At 36.8% G+C, this 27,407-nt stretch overlaps 2 protein-coding genes across 3 annotated transcripts; one reads left to right on the top strand and one right to left on the bottom strand.

The window, feature by feature from the left end:
• The first annotated feature begins 436 nt into the window (after positions 1 to 436).
• On the top strand, positions 437 to 19,691 carry LOC147397340 (FIP1[V]-like protein). 2 transcript variants are annotated; one of them, XM_086452917.1, is made up of 9 exons: positions 437 to 1,539; positions 6,107 to 6,363; positions 9,373 to 9,499; positions 9,577 to 9,645; positions 9,721 to 9,870; positions 10,106 to 10,207; positions 10,292 to 10,623; positions 11,289 to 12,987; positions 13,556 to 13,703. In XM_086452917.1, the coding sequence occupies exons 1-9, from the start codon at positions 517 to 519 to the stop codon at positions 13,568 to 13,570; spliced, it is 3,774 nt and encodes a 1,257-aa protein (XP_086309043.1). In that variant the 5' UTR covers positions 437 to 516; the 3' UTR covers positions 13,571 to 13,703. The 2 variants fall into 2 exon arrangements, with proteins under 2 accessions (XP_086309043.1, XP_086309042.1); XM_086452916.1 differs by lacking the exon at positions 13,556 to 13,703 and adding an exon at positions 17,134 to 19,691 and having other exon boundaries at positions 502 to 1,539.
• LOC147397339 (large ribosomal subunit protein uL30y-like) lies at positions 19,526 to 23,978 on the bottom strand. The gene is made up of 6 exons (XM_086452919.1): positions 23,820 to 23,978; positions 21,227 to 21,437; positions 20,466 to 20,560; positions 20,238 to 20,375; positions 20,057 to 20,159; positions 19,526 to 19,957 (listed from the first exon to the last, which is right to left on the bottom strand). Exons 2-6 carry the CDS (start codon positions 21,410 to 21,412, stop codon positions 19,742 to 19,744), a joined length of 738 nt encoding a protein of 245 aa, XP_086309045.1. The 5' UTR covers positions 21,413 to 21,437; positions 23,820 to 23,978; the 3' UTR covers positions 19,526 to 19,741.
• Between the last annotated feature and the right edge of the window lie 3,429 nt (positions 23,979 to 27,407).

Raw genomic sequence — 27,407 nt, 5'->3', positions numbered from 1 at the left:
TATGAGGTTTAAATTTGAGGTCACTTCAGCACGACTCATTTTCTTTATGTTCCCTTAATGGAATGATCTGCTTTGACTTTGCCACGTCACTCTAACTGAGTCACTTTAGGATAAGGGAGATTGATAATGGTCTCGATTTAAATCATTTAGCAATGTTGTGAATTTACTACTTTAATAATTCAACACGTGTTCGACTAATACATTTTTTTTTTCATAAATCATTTTCCATAGTCTCATTAGTTAAATAACACGTACAATTTAATTTATATTAAAAAAATTTAAATATTTTTAAAAGGTTTGCTTATTAAAAAAAAGCTTTTATAAGGTTTGAATCGTCATAAGATTGGATTAGATCAGTTACATGAGTAGGAAGTGTCAACTCGTTTTGTTGAGTGACGCGACGAGACGCCGGGTCTTGAAACCAATGGGGACTGGGGAGAGAGAAACAACAAATGCCCAGTCTTCTCCCTCTGCAATTCATCCAATAAACTCCATGGAACCTTCTCCCTCTCTCCAATGGAAGACGAAGACGAGTTTGGAGATCTCTACACAGACGTCCTTCTCCCCATCTCTTCGGAAATTTCCGTCTCTCAGCCACCAATCTTCACCTCTACAGCATCCACTGCAAATCCTCCGCCCAATCTTGCCATTCAAAGTGATGAAGAAGATGTCTTGTACGGAGCTTCCGATCCCAAATTCTCAATCTCTTATCACATGTCTCATCAAAGGCTTGTCTCCGCTACTGGGAAGGGCGGAAACGAAGGGATTCCTGGCGTAAGCAGTGGCACCGATCGTAATTCGATAGACGGTGATAGGGTTGTGGAGAAAGATTCGGAGGAGGAGGAATTTTCTAGGGTTTCGGAGAAGGTAGACGATACTAGGGTTTTGGGGTCTCGAAGTGAGGAAATTCTCGATGAAGAAGCTAGGGTTTTGGAAGATATGGAGACGTGTGAGAAATCTGGAATCGGGGAAATTAAAGATGTGGTTTATGATAAAACTAGGGTTTCGATGGAAAAAGATGGAATTCTTTCAGGTGAAGTGATCGAGGAGAAGTTGGAGATTGATGTTGGCATGGGTAATTTGGACTCTGAGCCGATAATTCCTGGGTTATCTGGCGGTGGTCCTTCTATTCCTGGAGGTTTTTATAGTATGGAAAATGGGAGAGATTCAAAATCTCCAAGAAGGGAGGATAGCGGTGGTGGTGGCGGGGATGATTGGGAAAGTGACAGCGAGGATGATCTGCAGATTGTTCTTAACGAACAATCTGGCCCCCCTATTGGCATGGATAGGAATCAAGGAATGGGAAGTGACGATGAGGACGAGGAAGGAGATGATTTGATTATTGTTGCTGATGGTGGTGACCAGCATCATCAGGCCATTGAGGAGCAGGAATGGGGAGATGATTCGGTGCAGGCGGTGGACAGGGAAAGGAAAGAAGTGGGCGAGGCAGCCAAAGTGAATGGAGGCATGGGTAGTGCCATAGGAGGGAGAATTGGGTATAACAATCATGTGTATCATCCACACCATTCTCAGTTCAAGGTCAGTTTCTCAATATGCATTCTAGTGTTCATTTGCTTAATCGTAATGTAATTGTTCTTAGAGCAACTTCAATGAAGCCTTTAAAAATCAGTCACTAAACTTAGGCACCTTTACTACCCACTAAGAACATTTAACACACCCCCCCCCCCCCCCAAAAAAAAAAAAAAAAAAAAAAAAAAGAAGAAGAAGAAGAAGAAGCTCCATTGTACATGTTAAACTCCTATGAATTATAAAATATCGGTTGAGTTGGAGAATTGAGGTGAAGGAACCATGGTGCTGTGGCTAGCTGAAGTACTGACAAATTAAAGGGTGGGTCTGGCGAGTCCGTTGGAGTAATAAAATCAATAAAGAAAATAATGAAATAAGATGAGGGGCAAGAAATCCCAATATGAACAAGCAAAACCCCTTGCAATCACACCTTTCTACCTCTAAAGATAGTAGATATAAAACCTCGAGATGTGTGCAACTGAAAATGCATTCGTTTTCCATCTATTGATGCTAAAAAGATTTTATGATCCAAACTGAAGTTTGCTTCTCCAATGATATGGAATCTCAACCTGATTTTAGAGTTGTGTTTTCCTCAACTTAAGCAACTGTGGCATATCTACAACAATCAGGTTTTGTGCATACATGTGAATATTGAGGTATTATATCTTTGGCACTGCCGAAGTTTTCTTGCAACTCATCATCCTTTGCTCACTCAATTACAGTAGAAATCACCAGTTGTATTTGTTCCACCAGCCTTAAAGATTTGGGATCTCAACAAACAATCTACTTCGAATCCGTTCTTTCCCATGTTCTTGGAACGTTTAAAGAGATGCAAGGTCGTGCAAAGGCTTCTGACTTATTGCTACAGCACTGCATCAAAGTTGCTGAACAAAAGGAGGTGCTCATAAGCTTCATCACATGGATATCCTCCTGAAACTAATAATATGTAGATGTTTTGTCCAAATGCCAACTGGGTGAAGGCATTACTTTAGGCTGCACTTACACGATGAATTTCTTCTTTTTCACCACCTACATTTCTCAATGATAGGGATAATTGAAAATGTGCTAGGTGATGCCCAGGTCCAAATAGTATAAACCCTCAACCTTCACTTCAACAAACACAGACCATTTGAAGGTTGCCTTGCGCTGTCAAAATTTAACACTCAGAAGCCTGAGAATGATCATACGTTCACAAATTCATTGATCAATTCAAGGTACTTTTGTTGTTGCTAGATTAGCACCTTCATCTTGAACCATTTATATCTCAGAATTCACTGTTTTTTATTTTTGGATCGATGAGACAGAATTTCATCAAGGAAGAAAAGAAATACGAGAGTCAAGAGGACCAAGGAATTGTGAGTGAGCAATTCACTAGATCCAAGGAAGAGGAACAATATTCAAAGTAAAGCTTTTTAACTAACTCTGCACATTGGAAAACAAAGTCATCAAAACGTGAGCCCCTTTACTCAGTCCATTGATGTCCAAGAACATATGAAAGCTTTAGTCTACGACAAATCCTTCACACTACAGTCCTTTACTCCCTAGCATTTCCTTCCTTCCAAATAGCCCAACAGATGGCAAGGGGCAGCATCTTCCATAATGTATTTCCTTTGCAAGTGAGCGCTTTACCAGTCCAAATATCAAATAAATCAGATACTCTCTTGGGGATAGGCCATCACATCCCATGCATAGCTCTAAAGTGATAGGACAATGCATAAATAACAATGTTGTATGGAGTTTGATTAGTACTTGTATTTGGTCGGTTGGTGGTTTGATTGGTCATCTCGTTTGATCTTACTTTTTTTTCCTTTCCCCTATCAATCGAATATCTTTATTTATCGAACAATAATGTATAAATAAATGATCTACTGACTCCTCCATTTTCCACATAGAGCATGTGTTAGGAGTTTGAAATCCCTACCGTGATGAAATGATTAACCATGTGAATTTTCTGAAGCACCAACAATAGTCCATGCAAATAACTCTCATTGGATGTTGGGTACCAGAACCTCTACTTGGAAAAACTTAATATCCAAGTAGAAAGATGATGATAAAATGATTTAACTGAAAATTTCCCATATGGGCACCATTTCCACACTCTACTAACATCCTCGGATGCATGCACTTCCACATACCCTTTCATCGCCAAAGGGCTACCATGTTCTTTATTTCTTGATCATTGAGGATTCTTCTGAAGCTTATGTTTTAAGAAGCACAGTTGTCGTCATGCTGATATTCATTAACAAGGGCTCCTTTAAGATTAGGTAATGAATACATCGATGGAAAATCCAAGTAAAATGGTGTTTCTCCAACCTTAAATCTTCCCAAAATCTCATGGTCGAGCTTGTTCCCACTCTGAAACCAGTATCTCCACTCAAAAGAGGAACGGGCTTTCACAATCCCTTTCCAGCACCCAATCACTTAGAGATTCTAGGATGTTGGGAAGCCAACAGTCATTGCTTGAGCCTTACTTACTATCCACCACTTTCCTCCACAGACTGTTATTCCTTACCGTACGGTACCTCCATAACCATCTAGCTAGGATAGCTATTTGTATCTTTTAGGTGTCACCTATTTTTGGGACTACAAACCCTTTTCTGATTAACCAAATGGAACTCCTAATGATCACTCTATTATCCCATAAAAAATCTTGAATCCATTTCTCCAAACTATTAACAACACTTGTCAGAATGTAGCATAGAGATGAAGTAAATCAATGAACCAGAGAGAGTGCTTTTCATTGAGGTTACGGTAACCCCTTTTGAAATGTATGTTCTCTACCAATTCACTTATCTCCTTTCCATTTTTCTCAGACATGGGTTTCCAAATAGGCTTGGACTTTTATATACCGATGTTGAACACTTGGTTTTTAGCCAAAATTATAGGCAACTCTGCAAGCCATCTTGAAATGTGTATATATTAGGTAAGTGATTTTATCCAAAGAAGCATTCTTGAACCCCCCCCAATTGTATCATCCACAGACCGAACATGTGACATGCTTGGACCCACTGAAGCCCTTCAAGAATCCATCATCTAGAAAATGAGAGGGGATCTCCTTGCCTAACTCCCTTGGAACTTTAGATTAATGTGGGCAGCATTCCATCATTCAGGATGGAAAAGGGAGCTATAGATTCACAAAGCATCATTCAATGCTTCCACTCAAGGCCAAAGCCCATATTATCCAGATGTAATCTAAGAACCTTCAACTGACATAATCTACTTTTCCCATGTCGATTTTGAATAGAATGGCCATTGAATTCTACTGTTTTCTGTACATCCATAAAGTCTTCCACAAATCCAGGTTAACAATTAGAGGTTTATGGTAATCTTTATATTTGTAGCTAACCTGGTCCATATGTTATAGAATCATTACAGTATATTTTACTATGGTCTGTTGTATAATTGTGAGTGGTTTTACATACTTGCTTCTTAGGTGTACTCTCCTCTCAGGCTTGAACATTTTTTAAATTGTTGCTTCCCTGCTTCCATTTGTCTTACTTATATGATATCGCACTTTGACTCCACCTTAACTAACTTTAATACCCATGTCCACTTGACCTTTGGGCGGTCCTACTCGTTACCCTTGTCCATTCTTTTCCTTGGCACAAGCCTTCTAATTCTAGGTGAAAAATTCAGGTTTGAAACTAAGCACAGTATTCATTGTTCTTGTAGTCCAACTTTCCTCTTGACCATGTTATTTGTTCTACTTGCAAGCCAATCCCCTTACTGTAGGGAGTAGACCGTTTCTCAATTAATTTTGGATATTCTTTCCAATGAAAAAGATCAAATAAAAAGGCTAACTTGTGTGATCTTCCCCTTTGTTCGCTCTCTTTGTTGATATGCACTTTTCATGTTTTTATCTGCAGTTATGGCCTTTGTGCATGGTCCAGTATTACATAATATGATTAGTCCAGTATTTCGTTATCACCTTATTTTCTTATTATTATCAAATTTAAATTCAGTGCAGTAAAAAAGATCCAATTTTTAAGAGCTACTCCACATTCTGGAACAAATATATAATTTTTTTATTGGTTCGTCTGAAATAAGACCAATGCCAGTAGTGGTAAGGTGCACCTGGGTACAATTTGAAGTCTCTAAGGAGAGAGGGAGACCGAAAATGAGGTAGTAAGAAAATATCTGGAGTCACATGCCTTGACAGAAGATATAGTGTTTGAATGGTGATAAATGATTTGTTTTCATGGATTACCTGAAATGAATGGCTGTATACAATTTGCATTCTGCAATCATATTCACAGATGTACCTTGTTTGATATTAAGGAACCAACTTTTATCATCAAGATAATGCTTATTAGACCTAAGATTCAGGATTTTGCTTCCGTCATAATGGGAATACTATTTTCTGCCTTGTGATTTTTGATTACTCTGTACATTTTTAAAAATGAAACGTTTTTTCTGGTGTATATGTAGCTTGATCTTCATTCAATGAAATTGCTCTAATTCTCTAACTGCAGAAAATTTATTTGTGACTGTTAAATCACTTTTCTATTGCATTCTTATGCCATATGTTTCCCTTATAGTCTGGAGATTAAGGTTATGTTGAATTTCTTTTTGCATGTAGTATGTAAGACCTGGTGCAGCAGTGATTCCTGGAGGAGCTGTTGTTGGTCCTGGAGGTGCCCCTGGTCAAGTTCGCCCACCTGTCAACATGGGCCCTATTGCTGGTCGTGGTAGAGGTGATTGGAGACCTATAGGGGCTCAAAATGTTCCTGCCATGCAGAAAAATTTTCACTCGGGATTTGGATTGCCCTTTTGGGCCAACAATTCATCAGGGCGTGGTTTTGGAGGTGGATCGGAATTCACACTTCCATCTCACAAGTAAATATAGCAAAATTGCATAAGCTCTTATGATTTTTTATTTGCTTATAATATCATATTATTTCATGAAAATATGTAAGAAATGTGATTGAATAAACTTATATTGTTCTGTCCAATAGTTTAATAGCTAATTTTTAAACTTCTGTGTTATTCTTGTAGAGAAGTAATTAAAGTGCTCATAGAATGGTTGAATAAATGATTCCCACTTTTTGGAGATAGTTGGAATTGTTTGTGCAGCACTATGTTTTGAGTCCTAACAGGCATGGTAATAAAAAAACTCTGTTTCCTTTTCTTTTTGACAAAGTATCATTTAAAACAAGTTTTTTTACATTTTAAACACATTTTTTTAAATAATAATAATGACGGTAATGATAATAATAATAATAATAACCCATTTTATTTTTTTATAAACCTATGGTTAATTTCTATGATCTTATGGTTGTTTGTGGTTTAGTTCATAAATATTGTTTAATGTGGGATTTGATGATAATGTTATGATTTTTTAATTTTCCAATAGTGTTATTTTGCTTGAAAGATAGGCTGATAGTTAGACTAGTTTTTAGTATCATAAAATGTATAATTATTTGTAGAAACATGTTATCATGAATAGATTTTTCATTAGTATTTTTTAATAAAAAAATATATTGAAAACATAGAATAAATGTCTAATATTGTATATATTTTTAATATATATATGGGGAATGCTAACGTCCAAGACCTCATGGGGATGCTAGTGAAAAAGACAAGGGCATGTTAGTCTTTTACACAATATATATATTTATTATGCCATTAATAAATGCATTGATTATGTTGGCATTGATTGCCAAAGCATTTACTACAAAAAAAAAATATTTAATTCAAAATACTTAAATGCTCATAGCATTTATTATGTAAGCAAGCATTTATAGTGTAAAAGACCAATACACACTTGTCTTTTTTACTAAAAGACAAAACGAGGAGGGGTATTATTGGGAAAAAAGTATTGACAAGGCTAACGTCCCCATGAGGTCTTGGGCATTAGCATTCCCCTATATATATATATATTTATATTCATCTCTTTTTCCGTTTTGTTATCGTTTCTTTTCCTATTTTTTCCCCAAAGTTTTCCCTTGCTGTTTTAAACTTGTATTCCGATTTGGTGACTATGCTAATAGGTATCCAGCTCAATAATTGAGTCGCCTCGGATCCTTTTGATATTATGATCGGGTCAGATCACTCTTATCGGGTCTAACTTGTATGTTTAGATGTCACATGTCCAGTCTAGATAAAGTGTAATTTATTGTATCCACATGTCATTTCAATGCGGGCTGACTTAGATTTTTAAGGGATTGAGAAAGTAGTTATGACTATATGTGAAATAATCATAATTATATCATGAAAATTCTTCCTAATTTTTAAAGTGGTGTTATATTTTGGATTGGTAGAGAAGGCATGGTTATGTTTTAGGAGGACAAGCGGTGCGATGTTAGAATCCCCAAAGATGATTTTCCAACTCTTTTCTCATTATGAAACAGGAAAAATCATCTGTGCAGGAATTTATAACTTCTATTGGGAAGGCACTACTTGGTATTTCAACTTCAAAAGAAATATGAATTGTTAGGAAAATTGTTGCACATATGAAAATCGCTTCATTGATAGTTCGTTACCTACTCGTAGGATGAATAATAGGTTTGCTTGTGGAGCCAAGATGACACTGTTTCGGCCACATCCTTCTCCTGATCTTTTCTGTCTTCTTCATCGTAGATTTCCCGGCATCTTTCATTTGGGGCTCTAAACTAAATTGTGGGTTTTTTTTTTGTTGGTCTGACATGCTTTCCTAAATATTTAACCATTGACCATTGGAGAAATTTTGTATAAAAGTCATTGTCAATTTTTGTTCCATGTGCAAGGTTAATGTAGTATGAGTGTTTTTTTCCTTTTAATGTTAGGTAGTCGATGATTTCCTTTTGTTTTTTACAATCAATCGCCTTGAAGAAGAGCACATTTGGTATAGTGCTCCAATAGAAGAATTTGGTACTGTGAACCAATGGGATCATCCTACCTTCAACCCTTTTTCACAACGTGCTCAGAAAGAGATGCATAATTCCTTTCCGGTTGTAGGGAAACCTTTTCCCACTCAACTTGACACTCTTCAGATTGTTGGGTAGTGAATGCTATGGTTAGTTGGCTAGCAATTCTAGCATCAAATGGGGTAAGGTCGCTTGAAAGTAGGTGCTGAAAAGTGGAAGATTGAAATTAAAATTATGGATTTTATCATTTGATAAGTAGAATTCAATTTACCTTTGGGAGTTCTGCTTCTCTTTTTATCTATTGATACACTTTTTTTTAACAAAAATAAATAAAAATAGAACTTTCATGGATGTTGTCTCAGCAATCCTAACTCAACTGGAGTGGTTGGGATCTTTAGGCATGGCAAATGGGATAATTGTAGGTGTTTTATACCTTTCTCCCTTGTCCCATTGACTGCATGAATGATTTGGTTACCATATTATTGTTCTACTTAATACCCTGCCAAAGTGGAAAAAAGAGTAAATTTAACTGAAAGCTGAAATTATTGGCAATATACAACCTTGGCATGTTGAACCATTCATTTAGCTTTAGACCATGCTTTCTACTAAAGGCTTTTCCACATGAAGTATGACTAAGTGTTCAGTTATGTTGGGCCATTACTTACACTTTCTCGACCTGGTGCCAGTTATCCCTCCATTGTTTTAATGTAACTTATTGAGTCAATCTGGTTATCTGGATACAGTTATCCAGCTTAGGTATGGCTAGGTCAGTGTAAGTATTTTGGTGGTTAACCATGTGACTTATAACTGTTCCTTCCCTTCACATCGATAAAGTACCATATTTCCAGTATGAACATAAGCATTGTATATAATTGCAGAGTTCGACCCTTTTTTTGATCATTTGGAAACCTTGGATTTCTATGTTATTTGATAAAGTAATTAGATGTAACCCCCAAAAATGTCACATTCACCAACTTTTCACCTTCTCTATTGTTTTCAGGACAGTGTTTGATATTGACATTGATACCATTGAGGAAAAACCATGGAGACATCCTGGTGTTGATATATCAGATTTTTTCAACTTTGGATTGGATGAGGAACAGTGGAAAGCTTATTGCAAACAGCTGGCAAGTACAATCTTTAATCATATAGATTACCAGATTTCCACATGTCAGCAAAAGGGGCCTAATTTTGGATTGTGCAGGAGTACCACCGTCTAGAGGCTACCATGCAAAGTAAAATCCGTGTTTATGAAAGTGGACGATCAGAGCAGGTAGTGAGATCTTTGTGCAGCTGAAAAATAGTTGGCTATTTTGTTTTCTTAAATTTCTTTCCGTTCATGTTTCAGGACTATGATCCGGATCTGCCCCCTGAACTTGCAGCTGCGGCAGCCATTCATGATGCTTCTGTTGAAAATGCTCATCTTGGAAAGAGAGATGGTGAACAAGGTGATGCGACAGGCCAAGGAAACGGAGCTTCACGCATACGACCTCCAATGGTATGTCTTACCTCTTCAGTTTCAAGTTTCTCTGGAGTTACCTTTCAAACACAATTCCTCATTTTAAGCGTAGCTAGCTCTTGATTTGCGTTATTTTTCTGAAAATTTTCTTCTTTTCCCTTTTGTCCTATTCTCTTCTTTTCCCCTCATTTATGTCCCCACTATGAAACTAACGAGTACCATGCTGTTTAATTTTACCTTTCTGGATTTATTTACTTTTGTGTTTTAAAACCAGCCAACTGGGAGAGCCATTCAGGTGGAAGGTGGTTATGGTGAACGGCTTCCCTCCATAGATACCAAGCCACCACGAATCCGTGATTCAGATGCAATCATAGAGGTAATCAAACCAACGCTTAAATTCCATTTATAATGCCTAGGTCCGTACAATAAGTATACCTAACTGAATGTCTTTGGTGAACAGATTGTCTTGCAGGACTCTGTGGATGATGGTCCCATCACAGCTAATGGTTCCCTTGAGCAACTAGGAGATCATCTTGAAGGAGGAGGCAATGAAGAAACTAGCGGGCAGACTAACACTGAAGGTTTTGACCGTTTTCCACAAACTTATAGTGGTAAGAAGAGAGAAATGGTGGGTAGAAGAGAGCCCTTTATGGATCCTGTTTACAATAATATACATGAAGGAGATGGCATTTTGCCATTCCCTCCTGAAGCACCCCTTCAATATCATCCTGGCTCTAAAGGCCGAACCGTCGTTTACCCTGGTGGGAGTTTTGGCACACCTCATGATGGAAGGTACTACTTTCTCGTAGAATAGAGGTTATGCACTTTACATTGATAGTAGTTGACTCATAGTCACCTGGTCAGAGTACAGATTTAAAACGGCAAGGGAAAACTTCGGGAAAAGGGGGGGAAATGAGAATAAAGGAGTACTTGGCTGGAACCCATGTTGCAAGGACTCTCTAAAACGGTTTAAACTACGACATTCCACAAACTCAAGTGTGACACTTCAAATATATATATTTTTTTTTGTGGAGAATCTTTTTTGTAATCTTTGGGCTGGTCACCTCATCCTCCCTTTCATTAATAAAACCTTTTTACTTATTATATCTATTTGTGCGTGCGTGCATGTGTGGAATGTCAATTATAGATGCTAACCAATATCTTTTAGTATGGAAATAAAAATAAATTGAAGTGTCACACTTGAGTTTGTGGAATGTTGAAGTTTAAACCATTTTAGAGAGTCCTTGCAACATGGGTTCCAACCAAATTTTATCAATTTAATCATTATTCTGCAACCTATTTCTTTCTCCATACATGCTGCACATCCTCTTGTTTGAAAGTCTATTTATAGTTTGTTATCGGGGTATTTTCAATAGCTTGGTATACTTTATTTATTCAAACTCAAGTACATTCTATATGAACTTATGAACCTTTATTTTCTCCCATGGAAACTTCAGGTGGCCACCGAGAACAGCACGTGACAAGTACCCTGCTGAACATGGAAATGATGTGATCCCTAGTCAAAATGTCCGAATAAACAGACTTGATGGCATTCAGAAGGAAAAATCAGGGGAAAGCATTGATGGGAAACAAATTCCAGAATCACCATCCCCAGTCACAGTCGAGGCTGCAAGGGAGACGGGGGCAGGGCATAAAGTTGATGTGCACTACGAGCTTGCATTGGGTGATAGCAGTGTTTCAGTGGAAGGGGAGGAAACAGCCATGGGTACGACAATCCCAAGTGATACTCTTGGAGATGGAAGCCTGCTTCATTCTGTTAAGCAAAAACTGAGTTCTCTAGTTGAACAACCAGCAGTCCAAGACACTGGCAGTGGGGATGACTTGAGGACCACACGTAGTAGTGACAACAGCAAAGCAAGATCAGGGAGCAGCAGAGATTATCAGAAGCGACGCGATGATGGTGAGGAGGAAGTTGTTCAAGAGGGGAGGTCTAGACGAATGGGGGACGTGAAAAGGCGTCGTGATGAAGGTGAAAATAGTTTTCAAAGGAAAGTTGATTATGGCCGAGATGGGAGACAAGAGATGGATCGAGATCGGATTGTTGTAAAAGGGAGGGAAGATTCTCATCATTCATATCCTTATAGAGACGGGGATTCTTATTCGACACATCCATCACGTATTAAAACGAGGGACATTGAGAGGCCAAGGGAGAGGAATAATTCTGTTGAAGCTAGGCAAAAGAGAGATGGGGATGTGCATGGAAGAAGAGTAAAAGAGGAAGACATGAGGAAGCGGGTGTATGTTGAGGAAATGGGATCTAAGCACCGGAGTAAGGTTCGTGGAAGTGAGAGGATTGAAAATGATGAACATCTTCATTCGAAGAAACGGTTGGACAATGGTGATTGGAGGGGTCGTCGTGATAAAGATGTTGGACCAAGACTGAGGGAAAGGGATGATAATTTGATGAGTCGGCACGAGAACTTCGATGATGCTCATACCAAAAGAAGAAAGGATGAAGTACAACATCAAAGGGAAAAGGCTGACAAAGAAGTCTTGCATGGCTACAAAGCTAGGGAGGATAACAGTCGAAGTAAGCGGGAAAGGGATGATGGCCTAGATCAGAGGAGGAGGGAAGATCAGGCAAAGGTAAGAGATAAGCCTGACGATCATCATTCTGTTAGACACAGAGATGAGAGCTGGCGGCAGAGAGAGAGGGATGATCGGCAAAGGCCCAAACAGCCACACGAAGATACATTATCAAATCGGGAAAGAGAAGGGAGAGGTTCGGAAAGGAGTGTACATGGTATAGAAGACAAATCATGGGTTGGAAATGCAAGGTCTAAGGATGCATCTAAAGGGCTAGTTTCTGAAAAGGACTACCAATCTAAAGATAATAGGCGGCAAAGCGAACAACCTAAGAGAAGTGACCGTGTAGAGGATGACTCTCCTTCACGGCACAGGGGACGAGGGGATGTCTACGCACGTGAAAATCAATTCAATGATGAGGATAGAAACCCAAGGCATGAAAGATCAAGTATTCATAATGATCGCTCTGTGAATGCTTCTGATAGTCAGCGAATGCACAAGGAGAGGCGCAAAGAAAACATGAATAAAGAATCTGAAGGGGCTCACCAACATAATCTGGGATCTAGCAAAAGAAAGCAAGAAGATCACAGTGCTCACCGAAGTAAGAAGGTATGATCCATATCTTTCTATGCTAGCAGAAAATTCTGTGCCGACTAGGAATACAAACCTTTTCTGTCATTAGACAACCTAAAACTTCATAGAAAGATAATCCCATGGAGATTAAGCACGCCTAAAAAAATTCATAATAAATTACTGATTGCTTCCTTTTTCAGTACAACTTTGCTTTACTGGTCACATAGGAGAATGTAATAGAACAGAAAATTTGACTAGTGTTTTGAAAACTGAAATGGTCTCTGAACTGGAAAATGGGTCAAGCCTAGTCAATCTGGTTCAACCACCTGGATCAACCCTGCAATCTGTGATGTCATGTTATGTCATGAATAAATTTATATAAAATAATGAGATAAAAGGGACTGATTTGGTAGAGAAAATTTATTTACATAATCCGAACCATTTTTGGAGCCGGTCATTGGTGACCTGCCTGGTTTTCGAAACATTGTCTACTTTGTTGGTTTTCCCCAAAGGTTGTTTCTGGCCAAAGAGCCGAAATTTCTTCATTGTATTAATTGTAAAGTCAGGGTAGCTAACGGATGGAAGTTTTACGTTAATCGTAAAGGCTGGACTTTTCTGATCATGAGTGACAGGAGAGCTTAATCCCCCCCTCCCCCCCACTGCCGCTTGCGACACTTGCAGTGCCTTTGTTGGTTTGACTTTGGTGGCTTGAGGAATTTGAAGTCTTTCGTGTCCTTTGCAGCCCTCAACTGGTACTTACACCATCGTAGATGTTGTTTTTAAAGCTGTTGTACGCATCCAAATAGCATTGAGTTTTTTCACGTCTGAGATAAGCCTCTATCATGATATAGTTATGAAAACTGCTTTTAATCCTACCTTGTTGAGAAGTCAGAGAGTTTACACTAGAATCTGGAAATAGGTATTCCAGGGCTATCATTGTTGGTAGTACTCACGTAGTTAATTGAGCTTGTAATGTCACTCACTCAATAACAAGTAATTTTGTTCTGCAATGTCATGATTTGGATCTTGGCATGGTATTATTTGTTTCTGCAATCTCATACAATAAAGTATCTTAACTGTGATGTGTGTAGCAAATGTTGACTTTTGCTGCTAATGAAATAACTTCATTCATGTTAACATGAGCAGGAGACATGTGCATCGCACATGATACTCTAGTATTGGGATTTTCCTTTAAGAAATGCTGTCACTTTTTTTCCCCCAACTCATTGTTAATCATAATAACTCAAAACTTTAAGTGCATTGTAAAAATTTAAATATATGATTGGATTGAGAATTTTTTGTTTGAATCCAGTTGAAAATTCTTGGAGAGAACTTTAGTATTAAACTGAATATATGGTTTTTGAAAAATTTCAAAGAATTAACGTTTTTTAAATGATTCTTATTCACCTCTTAAAAGAGAAAATATAGGCAAGAAGGTCTTGACAACCATTTTCTGGAGAGGGAATTGACTTGTATTTAGGAGTGAATTGCAAAATAATTCAAATGTCATACTGTGGACACCAAGATTTGACTCGGAACCTCTCCCATAGGTCCGGGTATGGTTGTAATGGATCAGGGTCCGGGATCATTTTGATTTTGACCATTCAAGGGTCAGGGTTGTGAATTGGTCCTTTTTAGGGTGTAGGGAAAATACTGGACTAGCCGTCTATTTTATGGTCTAGGTACAAAAAATGACTCCAGAAACTGGATAAGAGATTGGGTTATGGAACTGGAAGGTGTCAGGCATCAGTTCGACCCAACTATGAAGTTGGTCTATACTTATGTCCATGTAATTTGTGTTAACTCTAATAGTCTAATGTAATCAATCATATAACATAAATGTAGCAAGAATGAAATGACATTATGATGCTATTGGATCAGAATATGGAGTGGATGTATGCATGAGCATTTCATGAGGATGTGATGCAAATAATGTGATTTCTAGGCTTCGGTTGATGTAAACCTGAAGGTTGTGAGTTCTATATCTTGCGGATCCACATAAACCAATAATGGGCCAGCAAAACGACTGAGAAGTTCAGCCCATTCAACCATGCACGGGAGGCGTAGATGGACTGAAACATGGATTTAGAGCTGAATCCATTTGGGAATGGTCCAAACATGAAAATCTGTCCCACATTAATGTAATGAAAGTGAGGTACATGCATGGCATCCCATGCATGAAAACAGTATCCTCTCTTGGATAAAGACCATTTTTGAGTTGATTTGGTTTGGGCATTATTTCCATGAAATCATGTATGGGTAAAATGATTCAACTGAAATGGTGCTCTTGGGGTGGATTCTCATGACAATATGGTACCTTCCATGGGAATCCCTCCTTTCATGAGAGATGGGGAAATAAAAGGATAGATGCATGTACATAAGGAAATAGAACCAAGTGCATTTAATGATGAAATAGGAACTAAATGCATGGAAATGGTGATGCATGCATGGATTTGTTAATGGATGATGAACTGCTACAACTTAAATATTTCAAATCAAAACCCCAAGGGCAGAATGTGTAGCGAGGTAGTAAAAACTTGGGAATCTGAGGTCAATCCATAGGGATTGTGTCACAAGTGAACAAAAAACATGTGAAATGATAGAGATTTGACCTAAACTACGAAAATAGGTGATTTTTCCACACTTTCGTATGGAGCAAAAGTTATTGAGTTTTTAATATAAAATTAAAATTGCTAAGGTATCGGTGATACACTCGATAATCCATGATTTTATTTTTTGATCAACTTTTTTTCTCTGTTAGTTTTTAATAAAAATTCTCCCTAACTAGATGATATATCAATTAAACCAAAAAAATGTATACAAATTTAGTGGAATAATTAAAAGTTGAAACATCCAAGCATTTATTAGCATATCACATGGATTTTCCAAGCATTCAATGTAGTAAAAATCGCTGACAATAAATCAAGAAAAATGTATAGATGTGTAATATTAAAAAAAGAAAATAAATCAAACCATTTAATTATTCAATTATAAAATTGTACCCTAATTGTTGAACAAAAACATACTTGTGAATCCTTTAAGTTTCACCTTAGCTAGGGTTTTAACCAACAATCTATACAGAAGAATTTATCAAAATTATTAAATAAAAACATATAAAAAATAAGAGCAGGTAGAGAAGAATTTGTATCGTTTTTCCAGACGGTCTTCTCGACCTCCACTTTTGAATGAATTGATCTTTACCGATCAAAAAAAAAAAAAAAAAAAGGAATTGAGAAGACTCAGAAGAAGAATTCTCTAGAGAATAAATAGCAAATTTGGAGAAAAAATAAAATAGAAATAAATAAAAAATAGGAGAGAGATATGGAAAGAGGAGAAAGTGGGTGACATGTGGAGGAAAGAAAGAGAGAAATAGAAAGAAAAGATTTAAGAGATGTATAGAATCTTTTAGAAACAAATAAAATAAGAGAGGCTTTGCTTTGTACGTAGGAGAGAGCTCCCTTTTTTGGAAAATTTTTCCATTTGTTCTTTAGCCCTTCTTTGTATTCGTCCCATACTTGTTTCTCTACCCTTTTAAAAGTTTCTCTTCACTATTATCCTTAGCCTTTTTCTCCCATTTTGGGCCTTTACACCTATAAAATACAAATTAAATCAATTAGTTCTAATTGACCGAATTAATATTACATAATCATCATAAATATAGGGTAACTATCATTATTGCGTGCCTTTATATTGAAGATCCTTGAATTAATTTGATATGAACATTATCTTAGTCCAATCAGGTATAATTTGATTGAGCTTCCAAAGGGTTGGATCTACGTGTTGCAGGATTAGTTTTAATCTGGGTATTAGTGTAAAAAATCGGTGAAGAACTTCTCTCTAAATGGACCACTTCCCTTACAGTAGAAAAGCATCATATGTGAACCAGGACAATTACTTAAGTCAGGATGACAGGATCCTTACCTGTGCTCTATATCTGATTTAGATTCAAGGTGTGTTAAACAGTTATAACTAGGAATTCGAACTGATATATGATGTGCATATGAAATTTACCCTTAAAACTGAAGTATCCAATATCAATACTTAAGCTAGAGATGATTACGGGCATGTCGTTCCCCAAAAATAGATTGTTAACCAAGGCCACCGACTAAACTCTGGTTGCAGACTAATGTGGAACCTCCTTTGTCAAGTGAAACTTATCATGACCATTTTCCCTTTGTTCAGGTTAGCATGAAAGCTGTGAGTGAGCATGAACGTGGCAATGTACTAACATCGGCCCCCACCAACCCTAGTGATCCTGGTCATTTCAAGTCATCATCCTATGTTGTGGTCTCTAAGAAGGGCCATCATGACAATGAGGTTCCCCAGCAACGTCACTCTTCCAAAAAACGTAGAGAAAATGCTCCCTCAGATGATGAGCAACAGAAATCAAGGAAAGGTCGGACTAAACTGGAACGTTGGACGAGCCACAAAGACAGGGATGACAATACCACTACTCAGGCATCATCTTCGTTAAAGGCTAAGGAGATCGGCGGGGACAACAATGACCAACGTTCTTTAGCTGGTGAACTGCCAGATGAACCGATCATGACACTTGAATCTGTTGGTGACCAACATCATCTGTCGGGCGAGGATAAAAATGCTGGTGAATCAGAGATCAATGTTGCTGGCAAGAAACCCACACCAGGAAGTAGGCATGTGGAGTCCGACAAGGTCGGAGATGATCGCCACCTTGACACAGTGGCAAAGCTAAAGAAGCGAAGCGAGCGGTTCAAGACTCCAATGCCAATTGAAAAGGATTCTTCGACAAACAAGAAGATGGAGAGTGAAGCATTGGTGTCGGGCCAGAGTGAACCTGCTGCAGATTCAGAGATTAAACCAGAGCGTCCAGCTCGGAAGCGAAGGTGGGTCAGTAGCTAAATTTCGGAACAAACATTAATGGGCTGTTTTCACTTTTGTGATTCTGGGTTGTTTTTGGGCATTTCTGAGTGACCTGATATTCTAACCTAGAATTCTGGAGGACCCATTTTTCCACATTCGCAATACCTCAGTAAGCATTCTGACAGTTTCTACAGTGGCATTCCTGTTGGGTACAATTGATGGCTGTTCGGTTCAGCAGTTATTTTCTTTTCTGTTGTATGCATGCGACTATTATGTACCTTTGTTATGTAAACTGAGAAAAATGTAACATTGAACGGGTCATTAATAGTGGCCGGAGAACTGCTATTTTCTGCGACTAGCATCGTTTTGTATCACTCGGAGATAGTATGCGGATGCCATGTAAATCATTTTCTAGGTCAGAATGTATCACTGACAGGGTCCAACAAGAGGAGAAAATGGAACTGTTGGGGGTGGCTTTAAATGGCGATGGATGGCTTTGATGATCCGATTGCTGTTCATCAGATGCTTAACCATACATACGATGGATAATCAAATCTATTCAAAGTCCAATAGGTTGGATGGGTGAGTATGATGCAAGAGTTCTCAAACTTTGATGCAGATTTTCAACATAATGTCCTATTGAAGCTTTCAAGGTCGCGAGATCAAGACTGGTGATTAGAAATCTGGATTTTTGTGTTATATGTTTAGACTTTTTTATCCAATTTTATTCTTTTGTTCTTGACAAAATGTCGAAAAAACACATTACGGGGGAATTTCCCCCGTTTGTTCTACCAATAATAGAGTCAAAAGGAACAGAAGAAAATAAGAAAATAAGATTAAAATGCTCATTCCTTTGCTTCACTGGTGAGTTTGGAAGTTATGCATTTGGCTGCAAAATTTTCTCAAGAAAGCATTCCCTAGTGTTTGGAAGTGTTCTAGACTTCACAGGTAGGTGTAAGCAAGCATATATGGATTTATGGTTGCCAATCTGACATGATACTTCTTATCTAGTCTTGGGATTCAAAATGTAAAGTAAAAGAAACACTGCACAGTCGAGCTTAGTTGGCTAGGTAGGACTCATAAGATCCCAAAATGTCTTGATCATTAGTCAAGCCATTAACGTGCAGCTGGGTTGACTACAGCTTTTAAGAAGCATGGAGCCCGAAAATTGTTCACCCACCGTGATTGATCAATATGGTGGAACCAATGAGAACCACCAAAAAATCATGGAATCAGTACTGAACTATTAAAATCTGATTCACAGGTCCCTATTAATTAAAGTAATCCAACAGTTATATGTGGGGAAAGAGATCCTTCGACAGCTATTGTGGTTCTAATATTCACTTTCGAGTGCTTGGTCATGATTAAAATCTCAAAATTCTCACCCCGGTAGTTACTTCTTACTCCAGGTTTACTTCTTCGTTTGCTCGATCAAACTTTATTTCCTTCAATCCAATCCTATCCCTCGTCCTTATTTTCTCCATCAATTACACCTTTTGGAGGAAGGTTGTATTTTCATGGCTTCCCATGCCCTTTAGAGCGTACTTAGGTTCACTCATGCTGAAGGGACCATCTCCACTGCATGATCAGGCAGCTATAGTTCACTCAAACCCAAAGCTATCATGGACAATTCCATTAGTTATGGCTAGTCATATCAAAATTACACTAGATAAGTGTGGATGAAGGAAGAGAGCAGAAAAACAAAATAACATATTTGGAACAGTTCACCAATAGATGACATAAATTAACCAAAGAGCTGATACAAGAATAATTTCATAAACATATTTTGTTTAAAACATAAAGGCGAGACAATGAAATCAAACCCATGACTTCAAGGTACAAGTCATTCAAGCTCCAGCTGCAACCTTAAACCATTTCCATACCCAAAAAGATAACCAAGTGTAACAAAATCTTCTTCTAATGGCAAGCCATACGAGTTTGATTGTTCATGTTAGTTCATCATATTGATGAGTTCATTTATGTGATCTTCACGATTGCCAGAGTCACCCCCATCCTTGTATGCCTTTTTCTTTCCCAGCAATACACCACCTGGCCTATTGAGTTTGAACGGTGACAGAAAGCTGATAACATCCTTAAAATGTGGACCAACATTTGCAATCTCGTGTACGATATCTTCAATGCATATAATGCCATGCTTCCCGAGTGCCTGTAACATGCATAGAAAAATTACAGATATGCAAAGGCAGCGAAAATAAACAGGGAGCCATGCTTTCCAAACTGATCTTTCGAAGATGGTTTAAAGTACCTGCTCAATAATGTTGTTGTCGGTAAGAGGAACCCTTTGTTTGTCTATATTTCCGTAACCCTTCTTGTAAACCAACTCATTTACACACTTGAGATTAGGATACCTGAAACAGACCAGTGAAATTAAGGAAAATAAATCACATAGATAAAAGAAAAAAAGGGTGATTGGTTTCTTTGGTTACCCATATGTCACATATGGTTCCACCCTTCGCAGCATATCCATCAATCCTTCGTTTGCCTTCACGAAAACACCATTGAAGACCCTCCTTAGCCTCAAAAGGTGCAAAATCTTTCTAGCTTTTGGATGCATAGCATTCGTGCTGAAATACATAAGGAAAGTCAAGAGATCAAAAAATCCAAAAGCGAGGAAATGACAAGTGCAGCAAGTATGATGTGTCAGTGTCACCCACCTATGGATGCGAATGATGAAAAGAAGTTTAGATTTGGGGGTGACATTTGATTTTCCCAATTTTCGCCTCTGTTTCATATGGATGAGGTCCAGTTCCTGGAAGCAAGTCAACAGATAATTACGATCCTAGAGGACAGACTACATCGGCATAAAGGTGTGCATACATGGACATGTACAAAGACGAAACAGATGAACATGGAAGACGCAAAGATAGTCCAACTCATGGCAAATACTTGCTTTATAAGAAAGGTACATCTACAAATTCAGTCTCATAAGAATCATTACACTCGGAAGAAAATATATTAAAAATATCATTTAGATGGTAATTGAAAATTCTGTTGATTCCTTATTGAAAAATAAGTTCAAGCCAGGTTGTCAAATCCCAGCCAATGGGCCATTAGAAGATGAATTCCCATGAAAAATTTTACATGGTAAAGTGGGTAACAGAAAATAAAGGTTTGTTTGTGTAAATAAAAATATCATATTTGCACATTTACACTAGTGCGCTAGTTCATAAATGATTTGGTAATTAGGAAATAGGAAGGAAAAATGGACAGAGAATTTTTTTTTTTTTTTTTAAATCTCAAGAAAATACAAGCAGAATGAACAAGCAGCAATGGAAATATTGGAAGTATTGCAAGTAGGCTTCAGTTCTCATAAAATAAATGACTAGAAAATTAAAACGAGAAAAGGATATTGAGGAAATTCCATAATTTTGAGGTACAATAACTTTTCTAAGATTGAGTTAGCAAGGCTGCTTACTTTGCTTCGGTGTTCTTTGATGTACTGTTCAGCCCTTTTGAAGTCAAACTTACGATTATTTTTGCTCCTCTGCCTCCGCTGTTCCAATTGCTCTTTCCTTTTAAGAGCCCATGCTTCATTGTTTTTTCTTTTCTTCAGCACTGTCTCTGGGATATAAGTGAGGGGCTTTGGTTCTTCATCGACCATGATTGTCTAAGCTTTAATAAAGCTCCTGCAGAATTGTATTAACACCAAATCAATAACAACCTAAAGCATAAAATGGCTAAGATAGCTAACGCTTACAGGGCCATGTTCAGTCTTCCTTATCTTTTAACAATAAAATGAAGACGACTTAGTGAAAGATAGCGGAATAGAAGAAGACTTAGTTGGGTCATTAAAAACTTCACAATGAAAGAAGCCTCTAAAGATTGACACCAAACAAAATGCACTCAACTTTCTTCAAGTGGCCTAACAGACCAAGAAGCTTGCAAATTGTCAAAATGAAATATGGAAGTTCAAATTGACAAAACAACCATACGACAACTTTCCATAGACAACAACCATAAGAAGTCCTCACCTCCCCACTCTCCAACAGAGAAATCACAAGCATCCTATTTTTATCTTCCACGAACTCTTATGATCATTTCCAAACCTCCACAATCATTTGCCTAGTAGTGTGGAGTTCATTAACCTAAAACTTTTGAAGTCATCCCCCTTTTTATTTTCGCAGAACAAATTGATTTTCACTTTAGAAGGTAAGATTTTTATTTTCCTATTTATCATTTCAAAGAAAGTCTACAATGCATTTTTATCTAGATGCATTTCTTCCTGTATAGGAATTGTAAATAGCGATATAAAGTAAACCCCTTTGGAAAAAATTTCCTTCCATTATGGCAATCTATTTTCTTGCTCATTCAATGACTAGGACCCAAATACTGACTTCTATATGCTTCCCCACTAGGTAGACTCACGTATGAAGCAGAGAATGTCCCTACATGACAACCTTTGTACCCTACAAAACATTTTTTTTATCCCCACAAAATCTTTTAATTGGACTAGCCAAAAAGTTCGTCTTCTCCGTATTCAGAACCCAATGAAGTAAATCTATCCAGGAGAATTTGCTACTTAAGTCATCAAATCATGCTAAACCTGGAGAACAAAAATTGCTCAATTTTTTTTTTTGTGCGCTCTTTGGGTAAGACTGACTTGGACAATATCAGAGGATTAGCTCAAGTGTCACACAAGCACTACACAATCCGGATTGAGTAACATAGTTCTAAATTTATCACTTCAACTTTACCCAAAAATTGAATCATCATTTCTAAAGACCATAAACAACAAAATTATATTTTTAAACAAACGACATCTCAACAACAAAAAAAAAGATAGCAAAGTTATAACTCATAACAATTCATAACCCAGATTCCAGAGAACAGAAATCCCATTTTACAGGTTACAACTTTAATCAAATTCCTTTTCTTTCTTAAATACACAATCCCAAAACAAGGCATAAATACAGAAATATGAATAATAAATCATTCAAACAAGTTTACATCTAAGATCAGAAGGAGAGCAAAATAGAATCAACATTGAGAAAAAAAATTCCGCAATGAAAAAGCTCAAATTTCTCTTAATTAGACAAAAGCAACCGATATTCGAGCTAGTTAACTCCTACCACTAAATCCAAGATCAAACTGATCCTAAACAAAGTTTCTAGGGCTCATAGCAGAGAGAGTACCAGTAGTCCAGCCTTCACTTAGGGTTTATGGCGTACAGAATGCCAACAGACATAAGAGATTCTAGTTTAGGGTTTTTATTTGAGGGTAAACAGGTTGGTTCCGGTCAGAGTATATTTATACCCGAAACCGAAATCTATTATTTCTAATGGTTCCGGTTTTTTATCAACTGAGTGGTTTCGTTTCATATAATAAATGGGGAGCGTTCCGGAGACCCTAAAGAGAGCCAAACATTGTTCAAAGATGGGTTAAAAGTTTCGGAATTGGCTGATGTTTTTGGAGGATGATCATCCTCACCAAAAATGAGCTCATTCCGAAAGTTCTAATCCTAGTTTACAATTTCAAAAATCGTGGATCATCTGATTTCTATAAACCACTTTTGATGGGGATAGAAGTTTTAGAATGGGCTGATTTTTGGTGAGGCTAATCTCCTCGACATAGAGACCATCCAAAAAAATCAGCACATTTCGAAACTTCAAACCCATACATTGAAAAAATGTTTGGCACAATTTTTTGCTCTCTTTAGGGCCTTAGAACGCCACACATAATAAATACTAATAAAATGCACGTGAAGTCATGAACTATTTAGTAATTATATATACATTTTACTTCACCATGAAAGAAGAAGAATCAGCCGATGAACATTAATTTGGGGCCGATATTGCAGACTGGAGAAAGAAGGTCAAAAATCCTAACCCTAATTCAGCTTGTGAACTCCTCAATGATTAAAAAAAATCATGTTTCTTGCATAAAAATCAAGCAAGAAAGTAGAGAAGACCAATAGTGAGGATCATAGAAAGTGAACCAAAAACCTAAAAAAAGTAAGAATTGAAGGCGATTTTTTCTTGAAAAGAGAAACGAGAGAGAGAGAGAGAGACCTGATGTCCGTCGACGTGTGGGATTTCTTCCGGCAGCGATTCTAATGATGGTGCACGGCCGTCGTGGGTGGTGGATTTTGGAGGAGACTATGAGAACAAGTTAATAAAACCCTAGTATCTGACAAGTATGGAAATATGTAGAATTTAATTGGGTTTGGTTTTTTATCAGATTGGGTTTAACCCGAAATCAATCCGAAAATTGATGGATATACATCCGCAAATCCGAACCTTGTTTTTAAAAGGACGCGCTAAAACTTAAGCGGTGATGATGCGTACGTATTAGCTCTTCGGTCGATCAGACTCTTTTTTATGAGTCGTGATTTTTGGACGCCCCCTCTGACATACGCCCATTGACGTGGGTACGTGGCATGATTTTGAACCACACATCTTTCTTCGAGATACTCAGCTACACATCCCCATAAATATATACAGTTGTGTATCCCGAGAAAAAACTATGATTTTAACACGTGCCATGTCAAGGGATGTATGTCAGAGGGGGCGTCAGGCGTCAGAAAATTCATTTATTCTTTTTTTTTATCTGATCCAAATATCCAATCAAAAGAATGATTTTTTAGAACTGCTGTTGGCAGCCCAATTTTTAATTGTTATACCTCAATAATAATACAAATAAAAATATATAAATCAATAGAAACTCTCTTTTTTTTAAAGATTTTTATATGCTAGATTTAGAATTTTATATGAATCCAATCCTTATTGTAAACATCTGCTGAAGTTGTGTGAACGTGTTATAATGCTTTGTAATATTGAGGTAATAATTTCAACCAAACTTTTGTACTTATTGAATTGTATGCTTTGATCTTTAATTAGGGGTGATAGATAATTTTTGAAATTAAGGTGTGAAAAGCAAAAGTTGGGTGCCAATAACAACTTTTACTCTAAACATCTAAGACCCATTTAAAAAAAAATATACATTCTTTTTCGGCTACTAAAAATATCATATTTAAATCTATATAGAAGATGTTTAAAAAAAAAAAAAAGTTAAATAAATAAATAAACTTATGAACTGCAAGAGCGTCTTAGAGTAACTCTAACATACCACCCTCATACCGATAAATGAGTTTTTTAAGTACTGTGGATTGAAAGTATAGGTATCCATGGGGGAGTTTACACCAACCGCGCTACTCATTCACTATTTTAATTGGTTGTAAATAAGTAAATGTTGGGGTGCCTGACAGCAGCCATGAGGTTGTAGATAAGTAAAAGTTGGTGTGCCAGCAACAATTGCTTAATTGAAGCGTAAATAAGTAAATGTTGGGGTGCCAACATCAGATTTGAGGTTGAATCTGATGTTGAGCAACCCTCATTTTGACAATTTTTAATAGGTGTGTAATATTAAAAATTTTGGTGTCAACACATTAACCAATGGATTTTAAAAACATCATCATTGTCTTCTTCCCAAAGAAAAACAAACCACTAGAAAAAAGAGAAGCAGAGAAATGAGAATCTAAATCCATGGAATCCGATAGGTTTATGTGTTGGAGCTCAATGAAGATTAAATCAAAATGAAAAAAAGTGAGCAAGTCCGAGAAATTGGCCCCCGTTCTTCTTTGTTAAAAACAAGGACCATTACGGGAGGTCAAACCAAGGACCTATGGAAGTCGGGGCTCGTCCCCGGTCAATATTTGATCAAACAATAGGGGGCCGTAGTACTGACCTCTCTTTTTATTGATTCAATACAATAGGGGAAAAGATCGTACTGTTCCCTACTGAGACAACAGACACTCTCAACGGATCCTCCGCGCGCTGGGCATACCTCTTCCGTGCGTCTTTCTCGTGGCGGGAACAGAACAACAGGGAAAGACCCGGCCGACCTGCCCAGGGCTCGAGGGCGAGCCATACGAGAGTGAGTCGAAAGGCTGGAGTTTCCGTTCTTCTTAAGTTGCATTGATTTATGTTTCTTAATTTAAATAGAAATGAATGCCTACAATCGGAAACCTACTCTTCTTACACCGACGTTTGACAACCTACTCTAGGTTTCCCTAAAAAAAATGAGTAAGTTAAAAGGAGTGTCGATTTTTTGGATCGAAACTACCTAAACCCAGGTTTTTTTTTTTTTTTTTTTTTGAGAAATGGATTTTGCATTAGAAACTTAGTAGGCGTTTGGATAGGACTCCTTGGCTACTTCTAACTCTTGTGGGGAGTTAAAAGTCGTTTGGATGCGTTTGGATGAACAACTCCTTCGAAGAGTTACTCCGCGCAAGAGCAAGAAATTACTCTTTGAGAAGAAGTCGAGAAAACCTATTTCTCAAAACTCATCTTGCGGGGAGTCAAAATCTAACGGTTCGTTTTACCAAAATACCCTTAATTTTATTAATTTTCTATGAAAATATTCCTAATTCATTTGCCCTTAAATCAAACGAAAGAAACCTTTATTAATATTTAATTTTGAGTATAATGGATTTAAACACATTATATTAATATTTAATATTTAAAATATTATATTATATTATATTAATATTTATAGTTAAACACATTATATTAATATTTAATATTTAAAATATTATATTATATTCTATTAATATTTATAGTTAAAATGTCAAAAACAATATAGTTTGAAGGTATATTATGACACTAAAAGACTGTCTATCAATTTTTTTTTTTAATTTTTAGTATAATGGATTTAAACACATTATATTAATATTTAATATTTAAAATATTATATTATATTATATTATATTATATTCTATTAATATTTATAGTTAAAATGTCAAAAACAATATAGTTTGAAGGCATCTTATGACACTAAAAGACAGTCTGTCAATTTTTTTTAAAAATTTTGAATACAATAGATTTAAACACATTATATTAATATTTAATATTTAAAATATTATATTATATTATATTATATTAATATTTATAGTTAAAATGTCAAAAACAGTATAGTTTGAAGGCATATTATGACACTAAAAGACAATCTATCAAATTTTTTTTAATATTATGTCATATTATGTCAAAAACAGTCTATCAAATTTTTTTTTAAAATTTTGAGTATAATGAATTTAAACATATTATATTAATATTTAATATTTAAAATATTATATTATATTAATATTTATAGTTAAAATGTCAAAAACAATATAGTTTGAAAGCATATTATGTCACTAAAAGACAAAAAACAGTAACTAGTATAATATAAGGGTATTTTGATCTTTTTTCTAGAAGTCATGAGAAGTCAGTATGATTCCCAAACAGACTTCCAGCACAAAAGTACTTCTGCCAGTACTTCACAGAGTTGATTGCCAAACGCCCTTTCTGCACAGAATTACTTTTCCAGCTCCTCCACAGAGTACTTCAGCTCCTGTTATTTGGAACAGTAGTTCTACTCCTGGTATCCAAACAGGCAGTTTTTGGATTCTACTACCCAAAACAACAATTGAGAGTAGATGAGTAGAGGGAAGGGTACTCCATTGGAGTTGCTTCTGGACAGGTAGAGGGTTTTTAATTTTGGAAATTCACTTCCCCTTTTCAGAGTGAAAAAATCATCTTGGACATGAAATCGAATTAGTTGGTTGTCGTTAATTGGATCAGTTCGATTCTGAATTGAGTGATTGTTTAATCAGATTGGAT

This window comes from Akebia trifoliata, chromosome 8 (assembly GCF_017979445.1).
Source record: "Akebia trifoliata isolate Shusen 1 chromosome 8, ASM1797944v1, whole genome shotgun sequence".
NCBI classification, from domain to species: Eukaryota; Viridiplantae; Streptophyta; class Magnoliopsida; order Ranunculales; family Lardizabalaceae; genus Akebia; species Akebia trifoliata.
Note: the sequence above shows the minus strand (reverse complement) of the source record. Positions and strands in the feature narration are given on the sequence as shown.

Coding starts and splice junctions, on each gene's coding strand:
- LOC147397340 (XM_086452916.1), top strand. CDS start 517: ATGGAAGACGAAGACGAGTTTGGAGATCTCTACACAGACGTCCTTCTC. Junction 9,500..9,576: donor AAGCTTATTGCAAACAGCTG/GCAAGTACAATC, acceptor TGGATTGTGCAG/GAGTACCACCGTCTAGAGGC. Junction 9,646..9,720: donor AAAGTGGACGATCAGAGCAG/GTAGTGAGATCT, acceptor TTCATGTTTCAG/GACTATGATCCGGATCTGCC.
- LOC147397339 (XM_086452919.1), bottom strand. CDS start 21,412: ATGGTCGATGAAGAACCAAAGCCCCTCACTTATATCCCAGAGACAGTG. Junction 20,561..21,226: donor TCAAAGAACACCGAAGCAAA/GTAAGCAGCCTT, acceptor ACTTGCTTCCAG/GAACTGGACCTCATCCATAT. Junction 20,160..20,237: donor GAACCATATGTGACATATGG/GTAACCAAAGAA, acceptor GGTCTGTTTCAG/GTATCCTAATCTCAAGTGTG.